Source organism: Belonocnema kinseyi, chromosome 1 (genome assembly GCF_010883055.1).
Source record: "Belonocnema kinseyi isolate 2016_QV_RU_SX_M_011 chromosome 1, B_treatae_v1, whole genome shotgun sequence".
In the NCBI taxonomy this organism is placed as follows: domain Eukaryota; kingdom Metazoa; phylum Arthropoda; class Insecta; order Hymenoptera; family Cynipidae; genus Belonocnema; species Belonocnema kinseyi.
In genome coordinates, this window is record NC_046657.1 from 71,026,925 (window position 1) to 71,040,293 (window position 13,369).

At 23.9% G+C, this 13,369-nt stretch overlaps 1 protein-coding gene across 3 annotated transcripts in view; it reads left to right on the top strand.

Annotated features, from left to right (window-relative positions):
* The window catches only part of LOC117170793 (probable serine hydrolase), a 39,046-nt gene that overhangs the window by 11,229 nt on the left and 14,448 nt on the right, over window positions 1-13,369 (top strand). The window contains exons 2-3 of one of the 3 annotated variants that reach the window (XM_033357847.1): window positions 3,381-3,425; window positions 9,748-9,951. In XM_033357847.1, coding sequence (XP_033213738.1) covers window positions 3,381-3,425; window positions 9,748-9,951 — 249 coding nt within the window. Of the gene's footprint in view, window positions 1-3,380; window positions 3,426-9,747; window positions 9,984-13,369 lie in introns of all 3 variants that reach the window. The other 2 variants (XM_033357834.1, XM_033357840.1) reach the window with 2 other exon arrangements.

The following is a 13,369-nucleotide window of genomic DNA, read 5'->3' on the forward strand; positions in this document are numbered from 1 at the left end:
TTTTGCTTTTTTTTATTCTTGGTTTTTGCTTTGCAAATTTACAAACACTATTATTTATTCAAACAATTTTACTTAAAAAATTTAAACTTTGGCCTTTATCCTGCGAATCAATTTGTTTTCGAACTAAACTAATAATGTCTATCCGATGACTTTTTTCTATGTTTCTTTGTAAATTTACAAGAGCTATTAATTATTTACACAATTTTAATTTAAAAATTAAGAGTTTGCCCTTTTTTCTACAAATCAATTTGTTTACGGAGTCGACTAAGAATTTCTATCCCGTGACTCTTTTCTGTATTGCTTTGCAAATTTACGAGAACTATTAGTTATTTAAACAATTTTATTTATAAATTTAAGAGTTTGACGTTTATCCTACGAGTTAATTTGTTTTCAAAATCAACTAGGAATGTCCATTCGATTACTCTTTTCTATGTTGCTTTGTAAATTTACAAGAACTATTAATTATTGAAAGAATTTCAATTGAAAAATTAAGAGTTTGCTTTCCTTTCTACGAGTAGGCTTCACTTTTTACCAAAATTATCTGAAAATATCTTTTCGATGATTTTTTTTTCTCTGATGCTTTGAAAATCTACAACTATTAATTATTTAAAAAATTTTTATCAACATATTTATAGCTTGGCTATTTTTCAAGGAAGAGGCCTAATTTGTTTACGGAATTAACTAAAAAAGTCTTTCGATGATCATTTTCGACGTTACTTTGTACATTTATAATAATTATTAATCAATCAAACAATTTTCATAAATATCTTGAGAGTTGGGGTATTATTCAAATTTGTTTACAAAGTTAACCAAGATTGTCTTTGTGATAACTCTTTTCTTTGTTATTTGTTAAATTTACCAGAATTATTAATTATTAATTGTTGAAAAAAGTTTCATAAAAAGTGTAGAGTTTGACTATTTTTCAACGAAAAGGGTCAGTTTTTTTACTAAGGTTTAGTTACAATGCAGCTACATACGAGTTTGCTCGAAGTACTCCCATTTGCCTAAAAATTTGGTCAGATGAGAGAAAAATTGCAGAAAACCACCTCCCGAGTTTAGTCGGGCTTTCAAAATTCGAGTACACCACCCGGTCTTTCGTCGTATATGGTACCCATGCTTCTAGTTAGGTTGAAAATTCAACTGTTTTGTTATGCATTCAATTTTTACGTTGGAGGTTGATAATTTTACTTAAAAATTCATTTCTTTAACTGAAAATTATACTAATTATTAAAAAAAATTTTTTTAGTTGAAAATGAATTTTTTCAACTAGCTAAATCTTAAAAATTCGAACTGAAAATTTAACTGGTCTTTCTTTGGTTGAAAATATATCTTTTTAGATGAAAACCCATGTATTTGATTGAAAATTTGTCTTTAATAGTTGAAAAGTAATATTTTGGGTTAAAAATACAATTATTTGATTAACAATCTATTTTTTTGTTGATAATTGAACCATTCTGTTGGGAAATGATTTTATTTGGTTAAAAATTAATTTTTTCCTGAAAATTTAACTATTCTATTTTTGGCTGAAAAAAAGTTTCTTGATTTGATTATCTACTTTTTTTATTGAAAAATTATTTTTCTGTCTGAAAATGTTTCTTGGAAAATTTATGTGTATTGCTGGAATTTTTTTTAATTCGTCATTTGGGTTAAAAATTAAACTATTTTGTTAAATATTAATTTTTTTTAGAGTTCATCATTTGAATTCAAAATTCTTTTTTTCAACATACTCATTTAATTATTCCATTTTTTACGGAAAATTGATATTTTTTTCGTAGTAATTGAATCTTCTTTGTTGGAAATTCATTTGTTTGGTTGAAAATTGACCTTTTCAGGTAGAAAATTAATCTTTTGGGTCGAAAATTCAACGGTTTTCTTAATTATTAATTTTTCAAATAAACTTTCATTATTAATTGAGCTAAAATTTCATTTCTTCAACTGCAAATTTATCTGTTTTGTTGAAAATTCATTTTTCAAGTTGAAAAAAAAATTTCAATTGATAATTTAACTATTCCATTTTTTGGGGGGAAATTTATTTTTCTCGTTAGAAAGTTAATCTTCTTGGTTGAAAATTAATTTTTTTACTGCAAATTTATCTGTTCTTATTTTGGTTAAAAATGTATTTCTTCGACTGAAAATTTATTTTCTTAACTGACAATTGAACTATTCTACTTTTGGTTGAAAATTATTCTTTTTTAATAGAAAGTTTATCTTCTTGATTGAAAATTCATCTGTTTGGTAGCAAATTTATTTTGTAGAAAATTGATTTTGTTTGGAAATTAATTTTTTAATAAAATTTAACTGTTTTATGATTCGTTAAAAATCCATTTCTTTGATTGACGTTTTTTTTTCTTTTTTTTTAGTTGCAAAATTATTCTTGTTTCTAAAAATGTAATTATTTCTTTCTTTCTTGATAACATATCTTTCTTTAAAAAAAAACTATTTATTTTGTTGAAAAATCCTTTTATTTTGATCTAAATTAACTATTTTTCATTAAAAATTAAAATATTTTTGTTGGAAATATCAACTATTACATTTTTTGTTGAGAATTCAATTTTTTTATCGAAGATTATTCACTTTTGTTGAAATTTTAACTATTTTGTCAAAAATTCCTTTTTCTTGGTTTTAAAATTAATCATTTTAACTGAAAATTTAATTCCTCCATTTTTTATTCATTTTTTTTATTGTTTGAAGTCAACTATTTGGTTGAAAATTCATATTTCTTGGTTTAATTCAATTTTTTTTTAATTGAAAATTAAATTATTTTTGGTGGATATATCAACTATTAAAAAATTTCGTTGAGAATTCATTTTCTATCGAAGACTATTCTATCTAACTATTTTGTTGAAAATTTCTTTCTTTCTTGATTGAAATTAAATTGTTTTAACTTAAAATTTAATTCTTCCATTTTTCGTTTAAAATGTATCTTCTCTAGTCAACTATCAACCATAAAAATCAAACAGATTGAAATTTCAAAATTAGACAAAATAAAAGCGATGGTTTTAGTTTAGAGATTTATCAATAGAATAGTTTTAAATTTCAATCTTGCACAGTAGAATACCAATTGTTGCTTCTAGTAGATTTTTTACGTTTTTTTAAAAGTCGTTGAAAATTACAAAAAAAAATCTACTTGAAACTGTAGAGAGATTCTGAAAGTTGCCGCTTAAATTTATCAGTTTGAAGAAGCTAAAATAAAAATGTTTGAATCTTGCTGGTTTCTAAGAGGCAAATGTAGAATTTTAAAATAAGTTTTCCATTTCGAGATTCTCTAATTTTGAAAGTTTTTAATTTAATCGGTATTATTGAAATTCAATTTGAATAGTATTTATTTAAATCATATTATTTGTTATTCTGAATTATAATTGGAACTTTATTTCTTACAGAAGCAGAGGAAATTGAAATTCCAGTGCCTTGGGGTCACATAAGCGGTGAGTTCTTAAAAAAATTTCCACCCGTTATTAACTTATCATTCCCATCTTTTAACTTTATTTTCTAAACAAAATCCACGACGAAACTAGAAAGAAGGTCATTTCATATTCATAATGATCCCGCCGGTAAATTTACTTATGAAGATAAAATATAAGTTTGAATGCCATAAAAATAAAGATTAGATAAGACGACTACCAACTTTTAACTCGGCTCGCTCAAAATTTGAAGATTTCGAGAGAAAATGAAGAAAATATTCTTATAATTGAATGTAAAAATGTAATAATTGATCACAGGCCTCATAGGCTTTAACAGGTTTTAAACCATAGGGAATATTTTAAGGCATTTCCAAGATGTTTGAAAGTTAGTTAAGAATTTTAATATTATTGAGAAAGTTCTGAAAATTCAAAGTAATTTTCAAGATATTTAAAAAGTTTTGAAATATTGCAGGACACTTTAAAAGATTAGAAAGAATTTTTTTATTGAATTCAGTAATTTAATGAAATTTTAAAGGATTTGAAATATGTGTGGGTATTTTATAACATTTTAAAGCATTTTCAAGAGATTTTAAAAATGTTAAGGGATTCTCAGGATTTTCGATTATACTGAGTCATTTTTAAAAATTTCAAGTCATTTTCAAGAGCTTTAGAATTTTCCAAAGGATTTTTAAATATTTTAGGGTATTTTAAAATATACCAAAGCATTTTTAAGACGTTTGCCCATTTTTAAGGGATTACCAAGGATTTTAATTATATTGAGGGTTTGTTAAAAATTCCAAATAATTTTCAAGAGATTTAAAAAGTGTTCAAAAATTTACATATTATAAAATATTCATACGCATTTTCAAGATTTCATTTCTTCAACTGCAAAATTGATCTATTTTGCTGAAAATTCATTTTTCAAGTAGAAAAAAAATTTTCAATTGAAAATTTAAATCTTCCATTATTTGAGGGTAATTTATTCTTCTTGGTTCGAAATTTAATCTTCTTGGTTGAAAATTTATTTTTTACTGCAAATTTACCTGTTCTATTTTTGGTTAAAAATGTATTTCTTTGACTGAAAATTTATTTTCGCAACTGAAAATTGAACTATTCTACTTTTGGTTGAAAACTATTCTTTTTTAATAGAAATTTAATCTTTTTGATTGAAAATTCATCTTTTTGGTAGCAAAATGTAACTGTTTCGTAGAAAGTTGATTTCGTTTGAAAACTAATTTTTAATTAAAATTTAACTGTTTTATTTTACGTTAAAAATCCATTTCTTTGTTTGACATTTTCTTTTTTTTAGTTGAAAAATTATTTTTGTTACTGAAAATGTAACTCAATATATGTGTGTGTGTGTGTGTGTGTGTGTGTGTGTGTGTGTGTCAGAAAATTTTAATATTTTAGATTATTTTGAAATATTCATACGCGTTCTCAGGAGATTAAAATTTTGTAAAGGAATTCTCAAGAATTTTAATGATATTAAGAGCATTTTAAAGATATACACATTTTTTTAAGGGATTCAAAAGGATTTGACGGATATTTAAAAAAATGTGAAAATTACAAATAATTTTCAAACCCTGAAATATTTGAAAATATTTGAAACCTTTTAAAGCTTTTTAAAACTACTTGGATTTTTTAAAATCCCTTGATATCATTGAAATCCTTGAGAATCCCTTAAAATTATTTTAAAGTTCTTGAAAATTACTTGGAATTTTTACAAATTCCTTAAGAAATTTGTGATTTATTTAAAATGCCTCGGATGATTTTAAAATATCGTAAAGTATGTAATAGCCCTTAAAACTTTTTAAGCTGTTGAAAATTACTTGGAATTTTGTTTAAATCCCTTAATATCATTGAAATCCTTGAGAATCCCTTAAAAATATTTAATCTCTTAAAAATTACTTCGAATGTTTAAAAAACCCTTAATAATATTAAAATCCTTAAGAAGGCCTTGAAATTTCTTAAATTTCTTTAAAATGGTTTGTAATCTTTTAAAATACCCTAAAATATTTCAAATACGTTAAAATCTTTTTAAAGCTCTTAAAAATTCCTTTAAAAATGTGTAAATCTCTTGAAAAGTATTTGGATGCTTTTAAAATATTTTAAATTATGTCCAAAGCTTCAAAACTTTTTAAAGCTGTTGAAAATTACTTGGAATTTTTAAAAATCCCTTAATATCATTAAAATCCTGGAGAATACCATAAATTTTTTCAAATCTCGAAAATGTCTTGGAATATTTTCAAATGCCCTAAAATATGCCTAATCCTTTAAAATCCGATTAAATTACTGAACTCAATGAAAAATTTCTTTATAATCTTTTTAAACCTCTTAAAAATTACTTGGAATTTTTTTAAATCCCTTAATATTATTGAGGTCCTTAAGGATCCCTTAAAAATATTATATCTCTTAAATGCCTTAGAATATGTTAAAATGTATAATTAATAATTAAATCCTTAAAAACCCTGAACATTTTTGTAATCTCTTAAAAAGTACTTACAAATTTTTAAATACCTAAATATCATTAAGATCCCTGATAATCTCTTCAAATTTTTTTAATCTCCTGATACGCCTTTAAATCCTTTAAAATACTTGAAATTTAAAAAAATCAAGTAATATAATTAAAATACCTTAATATCATTAAAATCCTTAAGAATCCCTTCAAATTTGCTTAATCTCTTGAAAATTACTATTATCTCTTAATAACATAAAAATCCTTGAGAATTTCTTTTAATCTCTCGAAAATCCCTTTTAATCTCTTAAAATACCCTGAAATAATCAGAATCCTTTTTAAAACCCAATAAATTACTGACATCAATAACAAATTTCTTCGTAATCTTTTAAAATATCCTAAAATTTTTCAAATCCTTCATTATTTTTTTAAGCTATCGAAAATTACTTGGAATTTTTTAAAATCCCGTAATGTCATTACAAGCATTTAGAAACCCTTAACATTTTTTTAATCTTTCAAAAATGCGTTGAAATATTTTTAAATACCCTAGAATATTACAAATCCTTTGAATTTTTTTAAAGCTCTTGAAAATTACTTTCAATTTAGAAAAAATCCCTTGATATAATTAAAATTCATAAATCCCCCCAGAATTTTGGTAATCTCTTGAAAATGCCTGGGTTCATTTTAAAATACCTTAAAGTATTTCATAACCTTTGAAACCTTTTAAATCTTTTAAGTGCTATTAGGAATTTTTTTAATCTACCGAAATCCCTTGGAATCTCTTAAAATACCATAAAATATTCCAGATCCTTTAAATTTCTTTCTAATCTTTCAAAATCCCTTACAATTTTATAAATCTCTCGAAACTTCCTTGGAATCTTTTAACATATATTTAAATGATTTTAAATCCTTTGAAACCCCATTAAATTACTGAAATCAATTGCAAATTTCTTTTTAATTTTTTTAAATTCTTTAAAATATTGCATATCTCTTAAAATTGTTTGAAATCCTTTGCAATTTTGTTAAGCTCTTCAAAATTCCTTGAAATCTTTTAAAACCCCTTAGAATTTTATAAATCTCGAAATTCCTTGTAATATTTTTAAATGTCGTAAAATGATCCAGATCCTTTAAATTTCTTTCTAATCTTTTAAAATCCCTTGCCATTTTATAAATATCACTCAGAAATCCTTGGAATTTTTTTTAAATGCATCAAAATATTCCAAATTCCTTTGTAATCTTTTTAAAATTCTTAAAATATTTGAAAACCCTTAAAATCTTTTGAAATCCCTTGTGAATTTGTTAAATCCCTTGAAAATTTCATAAAAACTTTCAAAGTATCCTAAAATGTTCCAAATATTTTGAAATTCCAATAAATTACTAAAATCAATTAAAAATCTCTTTGTAATCTTGTTAATTACCCTAAAATATTTCAAATCCCTTAAAAATTGTTCGAAATCTCTTCAAATTGTATAAAGCTCTTTAAAATTCCTTGGAATATTTTTAAATTCCCTAAGAATTTTCCAGATTCTTTAAACTTCTTTCTAATCTTTTAAAATGCCTTAAATGTTATAAATCTCTTGAAAATTCCTTGGAATATTTTAAAATACCTTTAAAATAATTTATAATCCCTTAAAATCCCATTAAATTACTGAAATCAATTAGCAATTTCTTTATAATCTTTTTAAAATTCTTGAAATATTTGAAAACCATTCAAATCTTTTGAAATCCCTTGCAATTTTATTAATCTCTTCAAAATTCCTTGAAATCTTTTAAAATCCTATAGAATTTTTTAAAACGCTCGAAATTCCTTGCAATGCTTTAAAATACCGTAAATTGTTTCAGATCCTTTAAATTTCTTTCTAATCTTTTAAAATCTCTTACAATTTTATCATTTTCTCGAAAATTCCTTGGAATATTTCAAAATACATTTAAATGATTTAAAATCTTTTGAAATCCCATTAAATTACTAAAATCAATTCAAAATTTCTTTGTAATCTTTTTAAAAATCCCTAAAATAATTCAAAATCCTTAAAAATTGCTCAAAATCCCTTAGAATTTTATAAAGCTCTTTAAAATGCGTTGGAATATTTTTAAATCCTCGAAAAATGTTCCAGATCCCTTAAATTTCTTTCTAATCTTTTAAAATGCCTTACAATTTTATCAATCTCTCGAAAATTCCTTGGAATCTTTAAAAATTCCCTAAAATATTTCAAAATCCTTAAACTTTTTTGAAATCCCTTGTAAATTTTTTAAATCCCTTAAAAACTTCCGCAAATCTTTCAAAATATCTAAAATATTCCCAATATTGAAAAATAACATTAAGTTAATGAAATCAATTTAAAATTTCTTTTTAATCTTTTACAAAATCCTTAAATATTTCATATCTCTTAAAATTGTTTGAAAACCCTTGCAATTTTTTAAATCCCTTGAAGATTCCTTGAAATCTTTCAAAATAGCCTAAAATGTTTCAAATATTTTTAAATTACATTAAATTAATGAAATCAATTAAAATTTTCTTTGTATTTTTTTTAAATTCCCTAAAATATTTTAAAACCCTGAAAATTATTTGAAATCCCTTGCAGTTCTTTTAATCCCTTGAAAATTCTTTGAAATCTTTCAAAATATTTTCAAATGATCCAAATTCTTTAAAATCTTATTAAATTACTGAAATAAATAACGAATTTCTTTGCAATCTTTAAAATATTCCCTAAGATACTTCAAAACCCTTAAAAGTGTTTAAAATCCCTTTGAATTGTATGGAGTGCTTGAAAATGCTTTAGAATATTTTAAAACATCGTAAATTGTTCCAGATCCTTTCAATTTCTTTCTAATCTTTTAAAGTGTCTTACAGTTTTATAAATCTTTTTAAAATTTCTTGGAATCTTTTCAAATACCTTTAAAGTATTAAAAATCCTTTGAATTCCCATTAAATTACTTAAATCAATTACAAATTTCTTTGTAATCTTTTTAAATTTCCAAAAATATTTCAAGTCCCTTAAAAATTGTTCGAAATCCCTTCAAATTTTTTAAAGCTCTTTAAAATGCCTTGAAATATTTTTAAATTCCCTACAAATTTTCCAGATCCTTTAAATTTCTTTCCTTTCTTTTACAATACCTTAAAATCTTTAAAAATCGCTTACAATTTTATAAATCTCTCGAAAATTCCTTGGAATCTTTTCAAATACCTTTAAATTATTAAAAATCCTTTGAATTCCCATTAAATTACTTAAATCAATTACAAATTTCTTTGTGATTTTTTTAAATTTCCGAAAATATTTCAAATCCCTTAAAAATTGTTCGAAATCCCTTCAAATTTTTTAAAGCTCTTTAAAATGCCTTAAAATATTTTAAAATTCCCTAAAAATTTTCCAGATCCTTTTAATTTCTTTCCTTTCTTTTCAAATTTTTGGAATCTTTTTAAATTCCCTAAAATATTTCAAAATCTTGAAACTCTTTTGAAATCCCTTGCAATTTAAAAAATTTTCCTGAAATCTTTCAAAATGTACTAAAATGTTCCCAATCCTTTGAAATTTCATTAAATTACTGAAATCAATTAAAAATGTCTTTGTTATCTTTTAAAATTCCCTCAGAAATTTCAAGTTCCTTAAAAGTGTTTAAAATCCTATCAAATTGTATAAAGCTTTCAAAAATTCCTTGGATTATTTTTAAATGCCGTAAAATGTTCCAGATCCTGTAAATTTCTCTTTAATCCTTTAACATTCCCTAAAATATTTCCTATCCCTGAAAATCATTTAAAATTCCCCGAAATCTGCTAAAGCTCTTGAGAATGTCAAGAAATTTGAAAAAAAAAACTAGCTTCAAATATTTGGACACGTCTACTTTGAGGCCTGTCCGATCAAAAAATTTGATAATTAATAAAAAAAAATTTAGGTAAACGATGGGGACCAGAGAAGGTGCAGCCGATAGTGATGATTCATGGTTGGCAGGATAATTCAGGATCTTTTGATCCGCTGATTCAATTACTGCCAAAAGGGACTTCGGTCCTCAGTATTGATCTTCCAGGCCACGGCCTCTCTTCTCATCTTCCGGATGGCCAATTTTACTATATTATGTGGGACGGGGTTTTATATCTACGTAGAATCGTTAAATACTACAAGTGGGACAAGGTTAGCAAGCGAACAAGTTTCCAGGTGGAAGTGATTCTCAAAAAACTAAATTTCAAGAATGCGCTTTTATTTTTGTTTAAATATAGACAGAACTTGCTCCAAGACATGAAAAATCACGAATATTAAAAACTGAAATTCCCAAAGGGAAAAATTTGCAAAATCAATTTATTCACATAACCTGAAACTTATGCAACCACAGTTGAAGGAATTGAAGGTTACGTCGAAGGTAGGATTTAAGCGATGAGTTTTGAGTGGAAATAACAGGGTGGCCGCAATTTAGAGAAAATATGGAAATCGGGAAAAAGTCAGGACTGCCACAAGGTCACTTTTAGCAGATTTAAAAAAATATTTGTAAGATTTTAGGGTATTTTAAAAGATTTCAAAGAATTTTTAATAAATTTAACGGATATTAATAGTTTGAACTTATTCTGAAGGATTTTAAGGACTTTAGTTTGGATTTTGGGTATTAAAAAAAAAATAATTTTCAGGATCTTTGAATAGTTTTAAGAAATTTCGAAAGATTTCAAAGGATTTTAAAACCTTTAGGATTTATTAAAATATTCCAAGGAATTTCTAATAGAATTTAATAGTTTTAAGGTATTTCAAAGGATTTTAGTGGATTTAAAAAATTAAAAACTTTCAAGATCTTTAAAACGTTTTAAGGAATTTCAAAAGAATTCAAAAGATTTGAAATCTTTTAGAATATTTTTAGAGATTCCAATGAATTTTTAATATATTTCAATAATTTAAAGGTATTCTGAAGGATTTTAAATATATTAGAGTATTTAGAAATATTTTAAAGGATTTGAAATATTTTGAAATCATCCAGTATGTTTTAAAGTATTTCAAGGAATTTTTAATAGATTTTAGTAATTTTTAAGGCATCCTAAAAGATCTGAAAGATTTGAGGGTATTTACAAAAATTCAAAATTTTCAACATCTTATCCAAACTTGAAGAGATTTTTAGTAGAAGAAGATATTCCAACAGATCTTTAAGTTTTTAGGGTATTTAAAAAATTAAAATTTTCAATATCTTAAAAGCATTTTCAGAAATTTCAAAAGATTTTAAAGAATTTGAAATCTTTAAGTGTTTTTTGAAAATATTTCAAGGAACTTTTAATGGATTTAAAGCATTTTTAAGGTATTCCAAAAGACCTTCAAGATTTTAGGGTATTTAGAAAATTCAAATTTTCAAGATCTTAAACAAATTTAAAGAGTTTTCAGAAATTTCCAAAGATTTCAAAGAATTTGAAATCATTAAGGGTATTTATAAATATTTCAAGGAATTTTAAGAGTATTTCAATGATTTTCAAAATATTCTAAAAGAATGAACGATTTAAGGGTATTTAAACAATTTAGAAGAATTCAAAGAATTTTAAATCGTTTAGGGTATTTTTAAATATTTTAAGGCATTTTAAAACGTCTTTTTTTATTTTCAAAGATTTTAGGGTACATAAAGCATTAAAAATTTCAGAGTCTTTAAAACGTTTTAAGGAATTTCAAAAGATTTCAAAGGATTTAAAATCTTAGAGTATTTTAAAAGATTCTAACGAATTTTCAAAAAAAAATGAATTTTGAAGTTTTCCGAAAAATTTTAGAATATTTTTTAAATTACAAGGATTTTAAAATAGATGTTAATCATTTTTTAAAGATTCCAAAGGATTTTAAAGATTTACGCGTATTAAAAAAATTTAATTTTTAAGATCTTTAAAAAGCTTAAAGGAATTTCAGAAGATTGCAAAGGATTTGAAATCTTTTAGGGTATCTTAAAATATTCTAAGGAATTTTTAATAGATTTAAATAGTTTGATGGTATTTCAAGGGATTTTAAAGACTTTACGGTATTTTAAAATATTCCAACTTTTAAGATCATTAAAAAGTTTTCTGCAATTTCAAAAGATTTCAAGGAATTTCAAAATATTGCAAAGGATTTAAAATCTCTGGGCATTTTAACAGATTTCAAGGAATTGTTGATAGTTTAAAGTAATTTGAAGGTATTTCAAAGGATTTGAAATATTTTAGGATGCATTAAAAGATTTCAATGAGTTTTTCATTGATTCAAATAGTTTAAAGGTATTCCAAATTATTTTAAAGACTTTAAGCTATTGTAATCTTTTAGGGTATTTTATAAAATTCCAACAAATTTGTAATATATTCCAATGATTTTTAAGATATTCGAAAAGATCTTAAGGATTTGAGGGTATTTAAAAAAATTTCAATTTAAGGGATTTTAAATGTTTCAGGGTATATTTAAAAATCCAAAAAATTTTTTAATAAATTTCAATAATTTTAAGGTATTCCAAAGGATTTTAAAGATTTTGAGTTTTTACTTTACAAAATCTAGTTTTCATAATTTTTAAGAAGTGTCAAGAAATTTTAAAATATTTCAAAGGTATTGAAATATTTGAGGTACGTTTAAAAGATTCCAAGGAATCTTAATAATTTTGAAGGTGTTCCAAATGATTTCAATTAAATAAACTTATTCTAAAGAATTACAAAAATTTTTAGGGTATTTTTTTAATTTCAACTTTTTAAGAGCATTAACATTTTTAAAGAAATTTCAAAGTATTTTAAAGCTTTGAGGGTATTATTAAAAATTCTAAGCAATTTTAAGTAGATTGCAATAGTTTGAAGTCATTTCAAAGGATTATAAAGATTTTAGAGTATTTAGAAAAATCCCAAGGAATTTTTAATAGATTTCATTAATTTGAAAATATTACAATTTTCAAGATCTTCAAGTAGTTTTAAGGAATATCAAAAGATTTCAAAGTATTTGAAATGCTTTAGGGTATTTTAAAAGATTCCAAGGTATTTTAGATATATTTCAACCATTTTCAAGGTATTTCAAGAGCTTTTTGTAAAAATTTTAATTAAAAAAAATTCCAAGAAACTTTAAATCTATTTTTATCATTTGAGGGCATTCCAAGGAATTTTAAACATTTTAGGTTTTTTAATTAAACAATGCTAAAGGATTTTTAAATATTTCAAAGTATTTTATATTTTTCAGGGTAATTTATTTTTGAAAATGTTTTGAGATTATAATTTTGGATTGAAAATCAGGGGAAATAGTTATAGAATTTTGAAGATAATGTTTTGCCGCCACCCAGTATCGACATAACCTAAAAATAAAGCAACAGTTGAGGGAGTTGGAGGTTATGTCAGTCGGTCCGATTGACATAACCTAAAACTAAAAGAACAATAAATTATTTGCAGCTGTTGTAGTTTATGTTAATGGGTTGATTTAAATCATTTTATAATAAGTTTGAAGAGGAAATAAAGTTTTTTTCTAGAATCTGCAGAATGTTGCTTATTAAGTGTTATGGTATGAAGGTCCGCTTCTACTGCTACTTTGTTTCATTTTTATTTTTAGGGGCCATCCATAAATTA